Genomic DNA, 21,720 nt, shown 5'->3' on the forward strand with positions numbered 1-21,720 from the left:
CAGGATTTCCAAACTCTTCTGTTGCCTCCAAATGCTGCATTTTTAACACCAGCAGTATTTCTTCAATGAAGGTGTTTTGATGGTGATTGTCAGAGAGGCCAATGGGAGTGTCAGAATTATCTTTTTGTTTTTTTTTTTGGGAAACCTGTCTGGGGGTCTGGCACAGGCTTTACCCCAAATCCCTCCATCTGGAGGAGCCCCAATGTGAGCTGGGTGTGAGTGGTGGGGTCTTGTCCTGGCACATCCCAACACATTCCAACACACCCTTGGCACACCCCTGGCACATCCCTGGTACATCCCTGGCACATCACTGGTACATCCCTGGAACATCCCTGGCACAGCCCTAACACATCCCTGGCACATCCCGGGCATGCCCCTGGCACATCCTGGGCACAGGCCTGGCACATCCCATACACATCCCTGGCACGCCCCTGGCACATCCCAACACATCCCTGCCATATCCCGACACATCCCTGGCACGCCCCTGGCACATCCCTGGTACATCCCTTGCATATCCTGGCACATCCCTGGTACATCCCTGGCACATCCCTGGCATGCCCCTGGCACATCCCTGGCAACATTCCTGGCACATCTCTGGCACATCCCTGACACACCCCTGGCCCATCCTGGCACATCCCAACACATCCCTGCCATATCCCGACACATCCCTGGCACACCCCTGCTACATCCCTTGCACATCCTGGCACATCCTAGCCCATCCCTGGCACATCCCATGCACATCCCTGGCATGCCCCTGGCACATCCTGGCACATCCCTGGCACACGCCTTGCCCCAGGCAGCCTCAGGGTCCCAGCAGTGGGGCTGAGGCAGCGGGGCCAAGCAGCGTGGGGCAGTGCCAAGGCAGTGGCAGTGCAGTGCCAAGGCAGTGTCAGTGCCAGGGCAGTGTCACAGCCGTGCCAGGGCAGTGCCAGGGCAGTGCTAGGAAGGGCCATTGGTGTTTAACTGGAGGATCTGTTTGGCTCCAGGGGAGGTCGGGCACAGGGAATTGCAGTTTGTGCCACCCGGATGCTGAACTGCTCTGCCCCAGCTCAGCCCAGGTGCATTTATAGCACGGGTGGGTTAGAGGGAAACCATCAACCCCTGCCCCTGTGTGAGGGATCAGCCTGGGGAGCAGAGGGCTGTGGGGTAGGGAGATGCCTCCCCTGCTGCTCTGGGATGTGAACATTTCATTTCCTTTCCAGTCATGGAAGCCAAAGGTCTGATGGGAGCAGAGTGCCGTGTGTGCAACTCCTATGTGAAGGTGGGTGCTCCTGGGGCTTTGCTCAGGGACCTTGTGGGATCTCAGCACCTCAGGACGGAGGTGCAGAGTGGCCGAGACCTCTATCAAGCCAAAAGAAAATCTTTTAAATAAACAATTAATAAACACCGAAACCAAAAAAAGATCTAAAATCTCTTCTCGTCCTTTGAAGCGAGAGCTCTTCAAAGCCATCCCCGAGCCTTTCCAAGCCACCTAAACAACTGAGAAACCAACAGGACCTTTGTGCTTTTTGGGGACAATTTTGGGGTTGGTTCCTCCAAGCTTGCTCTGCACTGTTTTTCCCTTCCCCTCCTTTCTCCATCCTGCTCTGGAAGAGCATCCCCAGCATGCAGGGACAGCTCATGGGTTTTGTTGGCGGTGTCTGGGTGAAGCAGAAAAGGGGAGGGCAGGACCCTGCTGAGGGCTGTGCCAACCATTCCTTGCAAGAACCCCCCAGAGGGTGCCCCAGGCCTGCTGGAGGTGTTTGCTGGCACAGGGTGGGTGATGCTGGGGTGGGCAGCTCCTGACAGGGCGGTGGGTCAGACCCAGCCAGCCCTGTGTGCATCACTCCTGATTTTTCTGCTCTGTTCCCTCCCTCCCCTGCCCCGAGGGGTTTGAAATGCAATTACCTGGCAGGAGAAGGGTGGGGTGATCGCAGCCAGCCTTAGCATGGGCTCAGCAGGATCTTTGAGCTCAGCCATCCATACCAGTGCCTGTGCCAGTGTCCTGCCAGGGCAGCTGGGGTGTGCTCTGGGAATGTTAACACTGCTTGTTTTCCTCCCAAAGATGTCCATTGTGCCAGATGCTGGCTGCAAGTGCAGGCAGAAGACGAAGACAGTGCCAGACAGCAAAAACCCTGTGTTCCATGAGCACTTTGTGTTGTGAGTATGGCAGGGCAGGGGCAGCTCTGGGCCATCCCCGTGTCACACAGAGCCCGTGCCACTGTCCCAGGGCTCCCTCCCCACGCCACAGCCCTGTGTTTGCTTCTGCTTTGTTATCTCTAATAAACACTGAGCACGCCTGAGCAGCCCTGCTGCTGAGATGAGGAGTGACAGACATTATTCTGCTGCTTTTTGTGGCTGGAGTGCCTTGAACTTTTGTGCAGAGCTCTCAGCACACCCAGCATGGCACTGCTGCTCCTGCATGCTCAGACCTTCTTGCTGTGCAGGAGCTGGACAAACACACTGCATTTCCAAACCTGGCACCTGCAGTGGTGTGACTGAGGAAGGTAAAAGGGTTTCCTACAGCTCCAGCACGTCTCTGCATGGGGAAGAGTGCATGGCTTAGTGTTTGAGTAGAGCTTGTCCCTGCTGGTGACAGGGGCTGTGCCAGCCCTCTGACCCATGCAGGGCTGGGTTTGGCACAGGGTGCTGCTTTCAGTGCATGAATTGGGGCTTGTTCCTTGCATTTATTTACCCTTTGGTGCTGGATGTGTCTTCCTGCAAGATTATTTCCCCCTGAAGCCACGTGAGTGGTGTCCCCACACCTGCCCAGGAGGGGTCCCATCCCTTGCAGCTGTCAGGGTGAGCAGATTGCTCCTTGGGGAGGTGCTGCAGGGCTCTGTGCAGGGACTGGGGGGGAACACCTGGCTGTGAGGAGGCTGTGGCTGTGAGGGCAGCCCTTGGGGGGGGCTCCTGGGGGTGCTGATGGGCTGTGCCCTCCTGTTACAGCCCCGTGAAGGAGGAGGATGAGCAGAAGCGGCTCCTGGTCACAGTCTGGAACAGAGAGAGGAATTCCAGGTAAGGGGCTGCCAGCTGTCAGAGGATCCTTTTCAGGTGGGGCTGCTGTGGCAGAGACCCTGTCCCCTGCTCTGGTCACCCCGTGTGAGCTCCTCCAGGGCCTGAGGGCTGGCCCTGACCTCGGGGCTGCTCTGCTCAAGGCCTTGGGCCAGGGATGTCCCAGCTGGTCACACTCGTGGGCAGCCAGTGCTGGGGAGCATCACGGGCAGCAAACCCTGCCCTTGGCACTCTGCTGGTGCTGCCTGGTGGCCTCCAGCATTTAAACCCCTGTGGCCACTCGTGCCTGCACTGTTGGCCAAAGCCAGGTGGGGCTGGGATGGGCTGGGACCTGCCCTCCCTGTGGGGACAGTGCAGGGGGGGCACAGGGGGCTGGCACCTTGCAGGCTGTGCTGCCAGCCCAGCAATGCCACCTTGGCCAAGCTCCTGCCAGCACCAGGTGAGCTGGAGGTGACCAGGGTGCTCCAGCCCAGCTCCTCCTTGCCCTGCAGGTGTGCTCACACCAGGGGCATGTCCTGGGCACTGCCTGGCACCAGCATGGGCAGGGATGGTTGGGATTAAACGGGATGCCAGGGGGGATCTGCTGCTCCAACAGGCGTTTGCTGACAGTCCCTGAACTCTGGTTTGTCCTGCAGGCAGAGTGAACTCATTGGCTGCATGAGCTTTGGTGTGAAGTCCCTCCTGTCCCTGGAGAAGGTACCTCCGTGTCCCAGTGCAGGCTGTGGGGCTGGGGCAGGGCTGTGGGGCTGGGGCAGGGCTCTGGGGCTGGGGCAGGGCTCTCGGGGCTCTCGGGGCTCCCTGGGCTCTCTGGGTGGATGAAAAGGCTTTTCCCATGGTGGGAGAAGGTGCCTGGGGAGTTCCCTGCTCCCATTCCCAGTGTGGATGGGCAGTGTGAGGCTGGGGCTGGTGTGGGTGCCGGGGTGGTGGGGAGGCTGTTCAAGCAGGGATCCTGGCACAGGGGGTGTCACTCCCTTTGGCAGGGACACAGAGTGGCAGCGACTGGGGGTGCACAGAGCTGTCCCTCCCCCCAGTTTGCAGGGGGGGGACACAGGACATGGGGCCAGGCTGGCACGGGTCACATCTGACCCGTGGGACACACTCAGGAGTCTGCCCGATTCCCAGCAGTGTGCTGATGGGCACAGGGCAGCCACAGAGGTTTTTTGGCTGTTCCTGCAGGAGCTCTGTGCCAGAATCCCCGGCCCTGCTGCCGAGGGTTTGGTCACAGTGCTGCTGCCCCAGCCTGGCTGCTGCTGGTCAGTACAGCCGGCTCTGCTTCCCGGGCAGGGCTCACAGCGAGCGCCATAGCCTGGGAACGCTCCATCCCGGGGGAGTGCTCCATCCTAAGGGAACTCTTCATCCTAGAGGAATGCTCCATCCCATGGGAATGCTCCATCCCAGGGGAACCCTTCATCCCAAGGGAACCCTTCATGCCATGGGAGTGCTCCATCCTAAGGGAACTCTTCATCCTATGGGAGCTCTTCATCCCAAGGAAATGCTCCATCCCATGGGAATGCTCCATCCCAGTGCCCAGTTCTGTCCCTGGGCAGCAGAATGTCTCAGCAGGCTGCAGGGGTTTCATGGAAGCATTGATACATCCCCTGAGCTCACAGACTCACAGATTATCTCCACAGGGAGCATTAAGTCCAGCTCCTGCACAGACAATCCCACCCAGTGCCTGACAGCGTTGTCCAAAAGCTCCCTGATTTTTTAAAGTTTCACAGCTGAGGTGTGGATGTTTTCTGCATAGCAGGACACAAAAAGGAGCTGGTGGTGGTCTCCTGAGAGGTGGGTGAAGCATGGCCTCCTCTGAAATTTGGACAAATGAGGTGCAGCTTTTTTAAAACAGTTTGGTGCTCACAGGGTCTCAGCAAGGCTGAGATGAGGTCCTGTGCCCTGGCTGCTGCATGATCCTGCTGGATAGCCCTCTGAAAACCTGGAATCTGCTGGATATCCCTCTAAAAACCTGGAATCTGCTGGATATCCCTCTAAAAACCTGAAATCTTGGTGCTTCAGTAAAATCCTGGAGTCTTGGTGCTTCAGTGTTGCTCATTCCCCCTTTCAGGGAGGATGGAATTTTAGCAGTGGCTGAGCAGGACTGTGGGCTGTGTGTGTGTGAGCAAATCTGGGCACCTCTGGGGCTGTAGCTGGGGCAGCTCCTGCCCTGGATGGGTGCAGGGGGCAGAGCAGCTGCCCTGCATGCACATCTGCCCTGATGCACATCTGCTCTGAAGCACATCTGCCCTGATGCACAGCTGCTTCCCTCCCCACAGGAGATCAGTGGCTGGTATTATCTCCTCGGGGAGGACCTGGGCAGGACCAAGCACCTGAAGGCGGCCATGAGGAGGCTGAAACAGAGCTCAGGTGTGTCCCAGCACAGGAATGTCCCAGGGGTGTTGGCAAGGCTTGCAGGAGCAGTCACTGCTGTGTCTGAGCCCGTGTGTGGAGCAGCCCCAGCCCCATTCACCCTGTGGGCACTGCTCGGCCCTGTGGTGCTCAGTGGGCCCTGGCATCCCAAAACCTTTGTGGGGTGGGGATTTTGGCTGGTTCAGCAGTCCCTGCTCCTCACTTCTGGAGCTCTTTGGGGACCCCAGCCCTGCAGCCATGTCCCTCTCTCTCTTGCTTGGCTTGTCCTCGTGCTGCCTCCTGCCTCTCAGACTTGGGGCTCATTGCTGTGGCCACTCTCTCTTTGTCCCTGGGGTCTGGGCTGGATGTTTGGGGGCTTTTTCTGCTGCCTTGGTCTTGCCAGGGATGGAGGAGCAGAGGCTGGCGCAGGTCAGGGTGGGCAGCAGTGCCTGTCCCAGGTGTGCCTGGGGGGATGTGCCCATGCCATGTAAAGGTCCATGTGCAGTGTGGGCTTGTCAGATGTGCTGTCACACTCATGGGGACTTTTCCTTTTTAAAAAATGTTTTAAAAATCATTTCAGAAGTCAAGCCAGGAGGTCAAGGTGCAGCCCAGGAGAGCCAGGACGCTGTGAGCCTGCAGCAGCTGAAGGTGGGTGTGACAGGGCTGTGACCCACAGCACGGGGAACATGTGGGGTCAGTGCCTGCCTGAGGGGTTTTCAGGGAACCAAGGTGTGGTGGTGTGCACAGGGGTCCCAGGTTGAGGGAAGAGATGAGAATGTTGACTCCATGTTTCAGAAGGCTTGATTTATTACTTTATGATATATATTATATTAAAACTATACTAAAAGAATAGAAGAAAGGATTTAATCAGAAGGCTGGCTAAGAATGGAAAAAGAATGATAACAAAGGCTTGTGGCTCGGGCTCTGTGTCTAAGCCAGCTGACTGTGATTGGCCATTAATTAGAAACAACCACATGAGACCAATCACAGATGCACCTGTTGCATTGCACAGCAGCAGATAATCATTGTTTACATTTTGTTCCTGAGGTCTCTCAGCTTCTCAGGAGAAAAAATGCTAAGGAAAAGATTTTTCAGAAAACATCGTGGCTGCACCAAGGGACAGTGTTTTAGTGGGATTAATGCTGGGATGAGAGAGCTCTGTCACCTCCCTGTCACACCATGGCTGTCACAGGCAATTTGTTACCCCTGCCGGGCCCCAGCTAGTGATTTGGGTGCTGACCCCCATTGCTCCAGGGATCTCCTGTTTTCCAGAGTATTCCCACTCCAGCCAAAGCCCCAGCAGTGCCTGGGCTGGCAGGGCTGGGCTGGCAGGCTCCTGCCCCACCCCACGGGCCCTGCCCGGTTCTGTGGCTCCTTGGACACGTCTGCTCCTCTCCTCCTTCCAGGACCGTGTGCTCTGGGAAGGGAAAGGCCCACGGTGGAGCCTGGGTGATTTATAGGAGAGGCAAGGATGGGAAATGGGAACACAAACACATGGTTTGCATCGGAAACAGGGCTCGGGCGGCCCCGTGATTTATCTGTGCCGAATTCCGCCCTTCCCCGAGCTTCCCTCAGCTGCATTTGCAGTTATTTGTTTTACAGCACAGGGCTGAGCAAGACAAACAAAGCCAGCGCCCCTCTCCTCCCTTCCTCTCCGTCAGTCGCCTCTGGCTTGAGCAGAGCTGGCTGGGAAGGAAAGCTGCTCCTCCTCCTCCAGCCCCAGCCTGGCACTGTGGCTGCCCTGACAATGCTCTGATGGCTCTGCCACCATGGCTCTCCTGGCAGTGCTGAGGCTCCTCAGCTCCCTGCCTGGCCCTGCCACCCTGGTTACTGTGCAGGAGAACCTGGATTTTGGGCTCCCTCCAGCCTTCCCTCCTTTATCATCCCCCTGTAGGAGTGTGGAAGGTGTTCTCTCCTGTTGGAACCCCATCTCCCAACTCTGGCAGAGGGGCAGCTGAGCCCTGCTGCTGCCTGTGCTCAGAGCTCCTCTTGGCCTTTAATTCCCAAATTCCACCATGGATGCAGCTCAGTTGACCTCGGCGCTTCCCCCTCGGTGACTTTATGAGCACAAAGCACAGGGACGTGCATATCCTCTGGGTCTGTGCTTTCAAAACCAAACTTTTTCTTGGTTTTTTTTTTTTTTTTTTTTTTTGCTTCTACAAACCCAAACCTCTGATTTTTTTATGAGTGTGGAGTCATGTCCTTCATGGAGCGAGGCTCTCACAGCCAGTCCTGTGAAACGCCGCTCAAACATCCTCCAAGTGTTTGTGAGAACGTCGCAATAACAAAGCGCTCCGTGCGCCCCAAGAATGCCACGGGAACAAAAGCCACATCAACAGAGCTGGGACTGGGGAATACTAAAGAGTTGACAGGAATTTTAATATAAAACTCTCTCCCTTCCTTGTCAGTGAGGGCTTTCAGGAAGCCTCTGGCTTATCGTGGAGCGGCATACAGCGCTCGCAGGGGCCGGGGAGGTGAAAGGTGGCTTCCTGCCATTCTTCTCGGGAGCTGGGTTCCCATGGGCGGTCATGCCAGCGTGACTGGGGCTCCTTCCAGAGCCAGCAGTCCGGGAGAGCCGCGGGAGCTGCGGGGTTTTCATGGGCTCGGGGGGCACAGCCATGAACCGCTTCCATGGGCTCTGCAAGGTGTGCTCGGAGCCGCGGTACCGGCAGGTCTGTATCCCTGCACCCACCCTGGGGCTGATCCCTGAGAGCCTGGCAGGTCCCTGAGAGCCTGGGAGATCCCTGAGAGCCTGGGAGGTCCCTGAGAGCCTGGCAGGTCCCTGAGAGCCTGGCAGCTCTCTTGCCATGGCTGGATGTGAGCAATGGATTTGTAGGGTTGGATATAGGGAATGGATTTGTAGGGCTGGATGTGGCCAATGCATTTGTAGGGCTGGATATGGGGAATGGATTTCTATGGCTGGATGTGGGGAATGGATTTGTACGGTTGGATATAGGGAATGGATTTTTAATGGCTGGATGTGAGTAATGGATTTATAGGGCTGGATATAGGGAATGGAATTGTAGGGCTGGATATAGGGAATGGATTTGTAGTGCTGGATGTGGCAAATGGATTTCTATGGCTGGATGTGGGGAATGAATTTGTAGGGCTGCATGTGGGGAATGGATTTCTATGGCTGGATGTGGGGAATGGGTCTGTAGGGCTGGATATGGTGAATGCATTTGTAGGGCTGGATATAGGGAATGGATTATGTAGGGCTGGATGTGGTGAATGGATTTGTAGGGCTGGATGTGGGGAATGGATTTGTAGGGCTGGATATGGAGAATGGATTATGTAGGGCTGGATGTGGGCAATGGATTTGTAGGGCTGCATGTGGGGAATGCATTTCTATGGCTGGATATGGGGAATGGATTTGTAGAGGATTCTTAAAGCTTGACAGAAAGCTCACATAGTATATGAACTTTGAGATAAGAAATGCTGGTGTAGAAATGTCATGGAATAGGACAGATGTTGTGAGAGGAATGGAGCTAGAAATAAGTTTCAGAGCATGGCCTTGTAAATAAGACTGGATACTTTGGAGAAATAGAACTATGAAAGACGCATTGTAGTGGGGCCCATGAAGGATAATTTTAGATAATTGGCTTTGAGGCATTTACAGCATGGTGTGGCAAAAAGTTGATAGGCCAAGAAACACTTAAAATGTATTGTAATTAGGAAATAATTAGCTTCTGTTTGTGATGGAGTGCATTATAACATCTGTATTGTCTCACCCTTCACATGAGACTGAAAATGGAATAAAAGTTTTTAAAATGCCTCTCAATTGCCCCATCTCTGGGTCAGAAAAGGGCATAACCTGACAAATGGACTCTGTGGGTGCTGTTTGTGAGGCATTGACTTGATATTGTTACAATTTGTAAATTACAGTGAGGGTAGAAGGAAAGCATCTTCACATGGATGCCTGTGGCTCATCTCTGCTTGTTGCTGCAGTGGAGAAATGGGCAGGGAGGGGTGCTTTTTAAATATATATAAATTATTAAAATATAGAAATATATGCAAATATAAAAATAAATTTATTGTACAACTTGCAGGTAGCATGCTGACAGTAACAGTGGTAAGCTGCAAGGTGTTGTCTTAATTTCCCCCTTATTAGAGAAGAAGCAGAAGCTCTTTTAAAATTATTTTAGTGTTTTTGGGAGCCCCCAGCACTTGTTTCCTGTGAGTAGCTCACTGTGCTGGTTCCAGTTCTCCCAGTGCACAATGCCAGCTGCTGCTTTTCCATGTGCAGGTCCCATTCTCCTGCATTTCAAATAAATATTCTCTCTGTGGTCTGGACTGGGATTCCCAGCTCAGGGTCAGCTTCTCCCTGTGCTCCTGAGCTCATGGTTCAGGTTATTCCAAAGCTGCTGTGGGGGACAGCAAACACCGGGAATTACAAAAGCTGCAGAATTCCAAACCCAACTGCCCCCTCCTTGCCAGGGCTGTGGTGACCACCTCGTGCAGGAAAGCTGCTCTGCCTTGGCTGGATAACAACTGACTCTGCCTTGTCTCTTAGAGCTCCTTAAGTCTTTATTTTGAAAATTTCCTCTGCGTTTTTTGGCAAAGTTTGGGTACACCAAGCCTCCCCACCCACCTCCCAGCTCGTGGCAGATGCTCATAGTTCTTTAGTTTCTGTGCATGGCAGCAAAAATGGGCAAAAATGGGCAAAAAATGGGCAAAAAATGAGCAATGACTGCCTGTGATAGCCATGGTGGTGGGAGGTGAGGAGCATCAGCAGGGAGAAGTGGCACAGGGCAGGTGGGGGGCAAGGTCAGCCAGCTCAGGGAGGAGTGGGAGATCTGACACAGGGAAAACCTTGGGCTGGGAAGTGCCTGTGGAGTCTCTGTGGTGGGAGAGATGCTGGGCTGGCTCCTGAGGTGTTGGAGATGAAATTGTAGGATCTGGAATATCCTGAGCTGGAAGGGACTCACAGGGACCATGGAGTCCTGGTTCATTCAAAGGTGCAGTGCCACCTCTTTGAGGAACCAGCAAACTCCAGAGAGAAAAATAGTGCAATGGGACTGGATCTGTGTTTGGTCCTGCCAGGGCAAGCCAGTTTCTCTTTTGAAGCCTGATTTTGTGCTGAGCAATCACACAGGGACAAGGTGCAGGGAAATGAAAGGAGTGAGGAACAATATCACCCCCTTGGCAACTTCGGCTGAATTCCTCATCTTCCTTCTGCCTGTTTGTTCTCAAAATAATACAGGTCAGATGTAGGATTTGTAATTTTCTTTGCTCTGTCAGTAAAACAAGCATCTTGACTGATGTCTTGGGGGCTAATCAGGTATTTAGAGGATCTGTCACGCTGAGCTGCTGCTGGAAGCCAACATCAAAAAATAAGGATAATTTTATTAATAAGCTCAATGCTCCTCGAATCAGGAGGAGAAATGAGCCTAAATCAACTCAGCATCCATCCTCTCCAAACTCAGTGAGGGAAAACACTCTCAGCCCAGGGAAGGGGTGATGCACACAGATGTCTGGAGGACAGGAGCGTGCTGAGCTCCCTCCGGAGCAGGGGAGTGCTGCTATTTCTGTCTTCTCCAACAGGAAATGAAATGTTTAAGTGATTTGCTTAGAGAAGTCAGTGTCAGGGCCAGACTGCCAGGTTTTCCTTTCCAATGGCTCCTCAGACCTTTCCTTACACTTGGGAGGGCTGGGAGCAGCGTGTGTGCTAAACAAACACTCCTGCGGTGTTCCAGAGAGCCTTGGCTCCATCTGGCACTGCCTTTAGCCCCCATTCCACCCTGGGGGTGTCAGGGACAGCCCTTCCCCGTCTCCAATGCCATGTGCCAGCATTGCCAGGGCTGTGGGGCAGTGTGGGAGGGATGATCACAGCCAGTGGCTGCTCTCCCACCTGACAGGTGTCTCCCTGCAGATCACCATCCCTCGGGGCACTGACGGCTTTGGCTTCACCATCTGCTGCGATGCCCCAGTCCGTGTGCAGGCTGTGGACTCTGGTAAGAGAATGGATCCTTTCCATCCCTCTTGATCTGAATCAATTCTTGCTCCTTTTTTGCTTCCCAGGCTGTGGACTCTGGTAACAGACTGGATCCTTTCCATCCCTCTTGATTTGAATGAATTCTTGCTCCTTTTTTGCTTCCCAGAGCTGGTTGTGGTTCTGGAGCTCCCATGCCTTGCAGGACTCTGGGTACCTCCAAGAAACTTCATTAGATGAATCCTCTGTTGCCTCTAATGAGGTCAGAGGCCCCTGGGTTAGCAGTGTGTCACTATTTTGGCAATGTTTTGCAGTAATTTGCAGAGATTTTGTTCCCTTCCCTCTCCAACCTGAGAACTGTCTGGGTGGGTGACCTTCAGAAATCATTTCAGGGGAAAACAGGTCAGAGGGGATCAGGACTGTGGGAATCCTCAGTTCCCTGAATAGAACCTCTTGCTGTGGACCTGTGGGATGGACTGGTGTCTCCAGTGTGCTCTGCTGCTCCCCATTGCACCCCAGGAAACATGGGGATTGCATGCAGTAGCTCTGAGGGAGCACTGCTGGCTCTGTCCTGGTGCTCTGTGTGTGTGGATGTGCTCCAAGGTGAAGCTCCAGGTTGGCTGACCCCATTTCATTTTCGGGTGTGGGTGTCAGATGGGGTTTGGGGCAGTGAGGGCTGCAAGCTGTAGGGCTCTCTGGGGGTCTCCAGGGCTTCTCCTTCCCCTCCCATCACCCTCCTGCCTGGCAGTGACTGTAATTTGTCCCTCTCAGGTGGCCCAGCAGAGAAGGCAGGGCTGCAGCAGCTGGACACGGTGCTGCAGCTGAACGAGCAGCCTGTGGAGCACTGGAAATGTGTGGAGCTGGCACATGAAATCCGGTGAGTGCTCCCCAAAAACCCCAGGTCAGGGAGAGCACTGAGGGACTGAGGGAAGGGGAAAGATCTGAGGGATGCAGGACACTGGGAAAGGATTCCCTGGAGGAGAAGGAAGGATACAGGAAAGGATTCATTGGAAAGGAAGGATGCAGTAAAGGATTCCCTGGAGAAGGAAGGATGCAGGAAAGGATTTCTTGGAGGGGAAGGAAGGATGCAGGAAAAGATTCCCTGGAGAAGGAAGGATGCAGGAAAGGATTCCCTGGAGGAGAAAGAAGGACGCAGGAAAGGATTCCCTGGAGAAGGAAGGATACAGGAAAGGATTCCCTGGAGGGGGAAGGATGCAGGAAAGGATTTCTTGGAGGAGAAGGAAGGATGCAGGAAAGGATTCCCTGGAGGGGGAAGGATGCAGGAAAGGATTTCTTGGAGGAGAAGGAAGGATGCAGGAAAGGATTCCCTGGAGGGGGAAGGATGCAGGAAAGGATTTCTTGGAGGAGAAGGAAGGATGCAGGAAAGGATTCCCTGGAGAAGGAAGGATGCAGGAAAGGATTCCCTGGAGGGGGAAGGATGCAGGAAAGGATTTCTTGGAGGAGAAGGAAGGATGCAGGAAAGGATTCCCTGGAGAAGGAAGGATGCAGGAAAGGATTCCCTGGAGGGGGAAGGATGCAGGAAAGGATTTCTTGGAGGAGAAGGAAGGATGCAGGAAAGGATTCCCTGGAGAAGGAAGGATGCAGGAAAGGATTCCCTGGAGGGGGAAGGATGCAGGAAAGGATTTCTTGGAGGAGAAGGAAGGATGCAGGAAAGGATTCCCTGGAAAGGAAGGAAGGACGCAGGACAGGATTCCCTGGAGGGGAAGGAAGGAGAGGCTGGGGAGCACGGGAGAGGGGCAGAGGCTTTGGAGGGAGGAAGCTGCAGGGCTGGGTGCAGCACACGGGGCTCCAGCCCTGATTTCCCCACCCATCTGTGCCAGGAACTGTCCCTCGGAGATCATCCTGCTGGTGTGGAGGCTGGTGCCGCAGGTGAAGCCGGCCCACGAGGCCATGCCCCGCCGGTCCTCCTGCAAATCCGCCTACGACCTGCAGTCCCCGCCGCAGAAGCGGGAGAAGAGCGGCCCCGCGCAGGCCGAGCAGCGCCGCAGCTGCCACATCCTGTACGATGGCACCGAGGGGCTGGGGCTGCACACCTGGGACAGGTACACGGAGCTGGGCAAGCGGGGCCCGAACACCCTGCCCGCCCTGTCCCGGGTGCCCTCGACTGCCGACCAGAACTACATCATCCTGGCGCCGCTGAACCCCGGCAGCCAGGTACGGCTGGGGCTGTGCAAGGCCCGGGGTTGCAGCCTCTGCTGGGCTTGCTTCAGCCTTATCCAGCATCAGCTCTAAATACTTGCCCGTTTTACAAGCCACACCTCTGTCCCCTTTCACTGTTTTCCTAGAGTATTTTCCTGCTGCCTCCCCTCGGGGCTCACCCAGGGGTGTGGGGAGTGTTCCAGAGAGCCTTGGCTCCATCTGGCACTGCCTTTAGCACCCCTTCCATCCATTACCTGTGGGGCTCACAGTCACAGCCCACTGTTTTGTTCCCACTTCACAAGACCACACTGTCAGTCATTGCTCTCATTTTCTGCTGCAAAAATGATTTCCCCCCCCCTCTGAATTGCTTTGGCTTGGCTGGGTTTGGCATTTACCTCTGTTCTGGCTGTGTCACTGTCCCTGAGGCCTGCTGCAGGTGACCGTGTTCCCACTGCATAAGACCATACTGTCCTTCACTGCTCTCATTTTCTGCTGCAAAAATTATTTTTTCCCCTTTCTGAAGTGCTTTGGCTGGCTGAGTTTGGCATGTTACCCTCTGTAGCTGTTGTGTCACTGTCCCTGGGGCCTGACCGTGTCCCTGTCTCTGTCCCCACAGCTGCTGAGGCCCGTGTACCAGGAGGACAGCACCGCTGTGGGTGAGTGTGCCTGGGCTGGGACAGCTGCTCAGGGCACCCAGCTCCCACCTGGGCCTCCTGGCACCACCAGCTCCCTGTGCCAGCCCTGCAGAGCTGGGGCTGAGGGCAGGAGCAGCCCAGGGGCTTTGGGATCATTGAACCCAGAATCAGAAGGGAGCTGGGCACAGGGTGAGCCTCACATGAGGGGTCGGGGGAGCTCTCAGAGGGCTCTGATGGTGGGGATCTCTCAGGGCAGGGTGAGAGCTCTGAACATCCTGCTTCCCACGTGTTCTCCTCATCCATGAGGCCTTGCTGGGAGAGCTGATCCCCTGCTCTGAGGCTCCTGCAGTGCCCCAGGAGTGAGGGTGGCTGTGCCTCACATCAGTGCCAGCAGCTGTGCCACATTTGGGGAATATTCAAGCCCAGGGCTGCTGCAAAGTCTCTGGGCCAGCTCTCCTCAAAAAACCTTTGAAACATAAGCTCGTAACACAAACCACATCTGTGAGAGGTGTGTGTGGGAGCTCCCTGGGGATGGTTGGACTGTGGGAAGAGTGGCCTGAGGTGGTGGCAGGGCTGGGCACTGCAGGAATCCAGGTCCATGTGGAAATCCCCCCTGTCTGCTGATGGATTTGGGAGCTTGGGAGGCTGTGCTTGCCCTGGCCTGGCTGGGTGCCCTCAGGATGAGCTGAGCTCCTGGAGGATGTGAACCCCTCAGCATTCCCTGTCTGGCAAACTTGGAGCTGTCTCTGAGGTGGGGCTGTGTCCAGAGACAGCCCAGAGTGGGGCTGGCAGAGCCATGGGGCAGTGCTGGGGGGCAGGAGGGAGCACTGAGGGCCAGACCCCCCTGCCTTGGGAGCTCCCAGCCCTGGAGCTCTGCACCAGGAGAATTTTCCACTCTCAGCTGCAGGGGATGTTTTGTTCTGTGGATAATTGCAGCTCTTTCCTGCTGTTTGTGGGTCCTGTGAAAAGATGAGCTGGACCACGGGGACTTGTTCTTACAGTGGGGTGGGATTTGAAAGGCTTGGGCTTCTTCCTGTAGCAAATTTTGGATTTTTATGGATTTGTTTTTAATTATTTAATGTTAAGTTCAGAGGGAGGGAGGTATCAGTTAGCCTGACCAGGGATGAAGTGTGGCAGCACAGAGCTGACATTTGGGTGTGTTTCTGTGCCAGGACCTGTGCAGGTGATTGTTTCCTCTGATAAAACGAGGTGATTTAGGGATAAGAGCAAAAGCAAATCCTGAACAGCCCAGACAGATCTTATCTGGCCTGTGCTGAGCTGTCTCTTGAGCTTTGATGTTATCTGCCAGTGCAACCAGGAAAAAGTGAAAAGGGAAAATGTCAGGGTTAATGCACTTAGAGGTGGAAACAAGCTCTGAGGTCATGAGGGTGCCCCCAGCAGAGGCAGCTGCTCCAGCCAGCAGTAAACAGCCAAGCTGGCTTCCCAGCCCAGGCTGGCTGCTCTGCTGCCTTTATCTGGGAGTAAATGTGCTATTTCCTAATGCTTAATGGAATATGTAATGCTGGGCAGCTTTGTGTGTTTGCTTTGGACCAGACCTTATCTGCCCTGGGCCACAGTCAGGAGTGTTTTGGCTCATTTCTGCCTGGGAAGGTGCTGGGCATCCCTCACTGTGCCAGGATAAAGGCTCTGTGGTGGGAGCAGGAGCTCCAAAAAGCTCTGGGTGGGAGCAGGAGCTCCAAAAAGCTCTGTGGTGGTAAAAGGAGCTCCAGAAGCTCTGTGGTGGGAGCAGGAGCTCCAAAAAGCTCTGTGGTGGGAGCAGGAGCTCCAAAAAGCTCTGTGGTGGTAAAAGGAGCTCCAGAAGCTCTGTGGTGGGAGCAGGAGCTCCAAAAAGCTCTGTGGTGGGAGCAGGAACTCCAAAAAGCTCTGTGGTGGTAAAAGGAGCTCCAGAAGCTCTGTGGTGGGAGCAGGAGCTCCAAAAAGCTCTGTGGTGGTAAAAGGAGCTCCAGAAGCTCTGTGGTGGGAGCAGGAGCTCCAAAAAGCTCTGTGGTGGGAGCAGGAGCTCCAAAAAGCTCTGTGGTGATAAAAGGAGCTCCAGAAGCTCTGTGGTGGGAGCAGGAGCTCCAAAAAGCTCTGTGGTGGTAAAAGGAGCTCCAAAGGCTCTGTGGTGGGAGCAGGAGCTCCAAAGGATCTGTGGTGGGAGCAGGAGCTCCAAAGGATCTGTGGTGGGAGCAGGAGCTCTGGGGTGGGAGCAGGAGCTCCAGAAGCTCTGTGGTGGGAGCAGGAGCTCTGGGGTGGCTGCAGGGAGGGAAGGAGAGGTGCTGGGGTCCCCAGGGAGCTGCAGGAGGGATGCTCATTCCTGTTCCTGGGACATCCCTGTGGGGGAGAAGGAGAATGCTCCAGCTCCTCACCTGGATGTGTTCAATCCCAGGGGAGAGCTCTGCCTGCAGCCCCAGGCTGGCTCAGTTCATCAGCTACAGGAGGAGGGAGAAAGGAAATATTGGTTGATTTTTCAGTGGGGCTTCTTCTGAAGGTGTGAATTTTGGTTAGAGAGCCATGCAGCTCCTGTTGGATCTGTTGCCTGTGAGTTTTAGGGCAGTTTTAGGTTGCCGGGGTCCAGCAGGACGTGGTCTGGGGTGGGAGGGTGCAGGAGGAAGGCTCCTGTAATCCTCCTTTGGGTGAGGATAACTCTCCTCAGGGAAGAGGGACAGACTGAAAGCCAGTCAGGCTGCTTGGGCCTTTTCCATCCCAGAATGTAATGCTGACAAACAGAGGATGATGTGATGCCAGCCTCATGAACAGTGAGCTCATCCTTTATAAATACACCCAATGTCTGAGGAGCCACTGCTGGCAGCAGCAGGGATTGATCCAGCCATGAGTGTTTGTGACTCCTGCCTCTTTCTCTGACACCTCCAATCCCAGCATCTCCTGAGAGCTGTCATTAACCCACTGCCCCACGGCATGGCATTACTGCACTTTGCTAATTCCATGGCCACAATGCAGAGCAGGCAGGGCTTGTGTGGATAAAAATGTTGAAGTTCCTCTCTTGGAGCCCCTTTAGGCCCTGGCAGGGGCTCTGAGCTCTCCCTGGAGCTTCTCCTCTCCAGGTGAGCACCCCCAGCTCTCCCAGCCTGGCTCCAGAGCAGAGGCTCCAGCCCTTGGAGCATCTCAGATGTCTCCTCTGGACTCATCCAGCAGCTCCAGGTCCTTGCTGGGCTGGGACCCCAGGGTGGGACAGAGCCCTGCAGGGGCAGACTCGGAGGGCAGAGCCCTGGTGGGATGTGCTGGCCTGAAGCAGAGCTTGCTGTGCCCTCCCTGGGGTCTGTTTGTACCTTCCCAGCTGTGTCTGTGCTGCTGGTGGCACCCACTGGAGTCCTCGAGCCACCAAGCAAACAGCCCTGGAACAAACCCACCCAGGGGCCTCTTGTTTGCTGTGACAGTGTTCACAGGGGTTCTTGGATGAGGAAGAGATGAGGATCTGACTCCATGTTTCAGAAGGCTGATTTATTATTTTATGATATATATTACCTTAAAACTATACTAAAATAATAGAAGAAAGGATTTCATCAGAAGGCTGGCTAAGGATAGAAAAGAATGATAACAAAGGTTTGTGGCTCGGGCTCTGTGTCCAAGCCAGCTGACTGTGATTTGCCATTAATTAGAAACAACCACATGAGACCAATCCCAGATGCACCTGTTGCATTCCACAGCAGCAGATAACCATTGTTTCCATTTTGTTCCTGAGGCCTTTCAGCTTCTCAGGAGGAAAAATCTTAAGGAAAGGATTTTTTATAAAAGTTGTCTGCGACAGTTTGCCATTAGAAACAATGGATCAGTGCTGTTATTCCTTGAATCCCTGGACTCCTGGGTAGCTGAGTGCTGCCTGTCCCTGCAGCTCCTGGCCCCAGCAGCTCCCCAGGGTTCCCAAGCCCTGCTCCAGCCTGGGAGAGCAGGACTGAGCTGGAGTGACAGAGCTGGAGCTCCCTCCTCATCCTGTGCTTCCTTCTGCCTCCTGTGTCCATCCAGGGAATGGCTCCAAAGGGAAATCCCACACGGGCTCTGGGAGGAAATCCAGGCTGATGAAGACTGTGCAGAGCATGAAGAGCTATGGGAACTACCAGAACTGCACCATCGTGAGGCCTCACATCCCCCATTCCTATGGCACCTACGTGACCCTGGCCCCCAAAGTGCTGGTGTTCCCCATCTTTGTGCAGGTCAGTGGATGTGCTCAGTGCCCAATCTCACCCCAAAGTGCTGGTGTTCCCCATCTTTGTGCAGGTTAGTGGATGTGCTCAGTGCCCAGTCTCACCCCAAAGTGCTGGTGTTCCCCATCTTTGTGCAGGTCAGTGGATGTGCTCAGTGCCCAGTCTCACCCCAAAGTGCTGGTGTTCCCCATCTTTGTGCAGGTCAGTGGATGTGCTCAGTGCCCAGTCTCACCCCAAAGTGCTGATGTTCCCCATCTTTGTGCAGGTCAGTGCAGCCTCAGGGCTGGATGTGCTCAGTGCCCAATCCCAGCTCCAGGGAGTGCCCAGCTGGGCATCCATGCCAGGATCTCCCTCCTAGCAGAATCCCTGCCATGCTCAGCTCTCCTCTGGAGCTGGCTGCACTTGGCACAGTGCTGGGCTGACCAGACTGGACAGTGCTGGGGGCTGTCTCAAAGGGAATTATGTCCTGCCCAAGCAATTCTCTGTTGGATTTTTGTTTCTCCTTTTCAGCTTTCAAATGTGGCCCTTGGTAATTGGGTCAAGAGGAGGCGTCCCAGCTTTTGGGTTTCAGAGATGACTTTGGAATTGCAGATCAGTGTGGTTCTTCTTGATGGTTCTTTGTGCTGTCAGTGTGTGCAAAGGGGTTTTAATTTAGCTGTGGTCACATTAAAATTTGGGCAGCCAGGGCCTCACCATCCTCACAGGGAAGGGTTTCTCCCCAGTATCCCATCCATCCCTGCCCTCTGGCAGTGGGAGCCATTCCCTGTGTCCTGTCCCTCCATCCCTTGTCCCCAGTCCCTCTGCAGCTCTCCTGGAGCCCCTTCAGGCCCTGGCAGGGGCTCTGAGCTCTCCCTGGAGCTTCTCCTCTCCAGGTGAGCACCCCCAGCTCTGCCAGCCTGGCTCCAGAGCAGAGGACAAGGATTCAGAGCAGTAATGGCTCCACAGGGGATATTCTGCCTCTGCAGGTCCATGAGCTGTTTTAAAAGAACAGCCTTGAATTTGGTGGTGGTAGCTCTAACTCCCTCCGTGTTCTTCATGTGGCCAGAACCCCAAAAATCTCATCTGCTCCATGTATTTTAGCACATTGCTGATGAATCCCTTCCTTTCTGAGCCTGTGGGGAGCCCTTTGTCCTCCTGTGCCAGTGGCAGTGGCACTGCCACCTCAGCCCAGCCTGAAGCCATGGTCCCCATTCCCTGTCCCTCCTGCCTGAGGGCAGTGTGGGCTGGGCTGGAGCTGGGGCTGGTGTCTGATCACCCCCTCCTCCCTGTGGCCCCTGGCTGAGCCCTCAGCTTGTGTTGGCAGGAACACAACTGGAACTTTCTGCCTCCTTACTCCCAAAGCTCATCCTGGGTTGTGCCTGGGATTCTGCCCCTTCAGGAGCTGCTTTGTCCCTCTGCAGTGTCACCCTGCAGGGCCTTGTGCAGATCCCTCCTGCTCCCACTGTGCTGCTGCTGCAGGAGCTGATTTTCCCCCTGGCACTGTCACCCTGCAGGGTCCTGTGCAGATCCCTCCTGTTCCCACTCTGCTGCTGCTGCAGGGTTTGTTGTGCACTCAGGACACCTGAACCTGTCCCATTCTCCAGCACTGAGCTGGGTGTGGCACGGGAAGGGACAGGAATTCCTAAAAGTTGCTTTAGGAGTGATGCACACTATCAGGTACAGTGCTGGTGCCTGAGGGACGTGGGAACCTGCCTGCCAGCCCTGTGGTTGTGCTTCCTGCTGACAAACACCCATCACCCCCCTGAGAGCAGCCCCTGTCAGCTGCTGCTCTTTTCACAGCTGGGCTGCTGGAGGTGTGAGTGCAAGGCTCTGTTTTCTCCCCTCACTGGACTGCAGACTCTGTGTCCTTCTGAGCGCAGTGAGGGGTGGCGTCTCCCCGTGTGAGTTACAGCTCAAAGTGAGACAAAGAGGGTTTGGTGGGTGGAAAGTGTATCTCACTAACCACACTGCCACTGGAAGGTGTGACTGTTTCTTTTGTTTCCTTTTTTTTTTTATTATTATTTTCCCATCCAAATGTAGCCCCTGGATCTTTGCAACCCAGCCCGGACTCTGCTGCTGTCAGAGGAGCTGCTCCTTCTCGAGAGCAGGAACAGAACCACACAGGTAAAACTCTTCACTTTGTCTGGGGTCTCCAAACCTGCTGCTCTGCTGTCTTATATAGAGGATTGAATTGTAGAATCACCTGCTTTGGGTTGGAAGGGACCTTAATGCTCATCCTGTCCCATTCCATGGGCAGGGACACCTCCCACTGTCCCAGGCTGCTCCCAGCCCTGCCCAGCCTGGCCTTGGGCACTGCCAGGGATCCAGGGGCAGCCACAGCTGTGCCAGGGCCTGCCCACCCTGCCAGGGAACAATTCCTAACTCCCAATATCCCATCCAGCCCTGCCCTCTGGCAGTGGGAGCCATTCCCTCTGTCCTGGCATTCCACAGCCTTGTTCTTGTCTCCAGCTCTCCTGGAGCCCCTTTAGGCACTGGAGGGACTGGAAGGGATTCCTCATTACATTGAGAAGGGAAATGTTTCATTGTGCAGTGATTATATTGATATGATATTTGGAAAGAATTCTGGACAGTTTATTGTGGGAAAAACTAAATATCAAAACTCTTTTGTGCTAGAAATCAACTGTTGTTCCTGTTGCCTTTGGGCTCAGAGAGGAAACTGTGGGTGGCAAATGCACATCAGTGACAGCCCTGAGGCTCAGGAGGAGGGGGTTTGAGATGTTTTGTGCCAGGTTAGAGAAGCACAGAGTGGTTCAGGCTGAAAGGCACCAGGGGAGGTCATCCAGCCCCATCCCCTTGTTCAGGATCCCCTGAAGTCACTCAGGGTTGTGTCCAAATGGCTTTGCAGCATCTCTAGGGAAGGAGAATCCACTAGAACTAGAAACAGACAGAGAACTTGCTGCAGATGTTCTCAGAATTTCAGTTCCTGAAACAGCTCACGTGTCCTGCCCAAATTCCTCTCGTTCTTCTTACTTCAACTTTCCCGCCATGTTGTTGGAGAGCTGGTGGAAATCTGGGGCACAACAGGACTTTGGCACCCTGGGGATGAGACAACTCTTACCAAACTGGCAGGGTTTGGATATGTTGATCATGTTTGCTGCTGGCTTCACTTGCATCCAACTGCAAAGTCTGCAAAGCCTTGGAATGTGGGAGGGAGGCAGAGCCCACTCGTGCACTGCTAACCAGAAACATTTCTTCTGGGGCAATTTCAGAGGATCTCACAGAGTAATCTGGGGTTGAATTCAGTAGGAGTGAACAATGTGTCATCTCCACAGATCTTAGAGAAAGTTCTGCTTCACTGGTTTGAGTTTCTGGGTGGCCAACAGCAGAAGGCCTGAGCCAAGTCCCACCACTGGCCAGTACAAACCAGCAGAGGGTTGTGCTAAGTGACTCCTCTCTCTTTCTGGTTTTCATTGTGTAATTCATCCTTTGCTTTGACTTGAACAACTTTTCCTTTTTTTTCTGCCCAAAAGTACATGAAAATACATCAAAGCAC

At 54.6% G+C, this 21,720-nt stretch overlaps 1 protein-coding gene across 1 annotated transcript in view; it reads left to right on the forward strand.

Moving 5' to 3' along the window:
• Positions 1 to 2,044: 2,044 nt before the first annotated feature.
• Positions 2,045 to 21,720, forward strand: part of RGS3 (regulator of G protein signaling 3) — a 71,075-nt gene continuing 51,399 nt past the window's right edge. Inside the window, exons 1-12 of the mRNA XM_058818485.1 lie at positions 2,045 to 2,139; positions 2,929 to 2,997; positions 3,630 to 3,690; positions 5,265 to 5,355; positions 5,784 to 5,811; positions 11,158 to 11,291; positions 12,041 to 12,146; positions 13,111 to 13,444; positions 14,046 to 14,073; positions 16,461 to 16,478; positions 18,049 to 18,236; positions 20,247 to 20,330. Of these exons, the coding sequence (XP_058674468.1) occupies positions 2,045 to 2,139; positions 2,929 to 2,997; positions 3,630 to 3,690; positions 5,265 to 5,355; positions 5,784 to 5,811; positions 11,158 to 11,291; positions 12,041 to 12,146; positions 13,111 to 13,444; positions 14,046 to 14,073; positions 16,461 to 16,478; positions 18,049 to 18,236; positions 20,247 to 20,330 (1,236 nt within the window). The remainder of the gene's footprint in view (positions 2,140 to 2,928; positions 2,998 to 3,629; positions 3,691 to 5,264; positions 5,356 to 5,783; positions 5,812 to 11,157; positions 11,292 to 12,040; positions 12,147 to 13,110; positions 13,445 to 14,045; positions 14,074 to 16,460; positions 16,479 to 18,048; positions 18,237 to 20,246; positions 20,331 to 21,720) is intronic.

The sequence above is a fragment of the Ammospiza caudacuta genome, chromosome 21 (genome assembly GCF_027887145.1).
Source record: "Ammospiza caudacuta isolate bAmmCau1 chromosome 21, bAmmCau1.pri, whole genome shotgun sequence".
NCBI lineage: Eukaryota > Metazoa > Chordata > Aves > Passeriformes > Passerellidae > Ammospiza > Ammospiza caudacuta.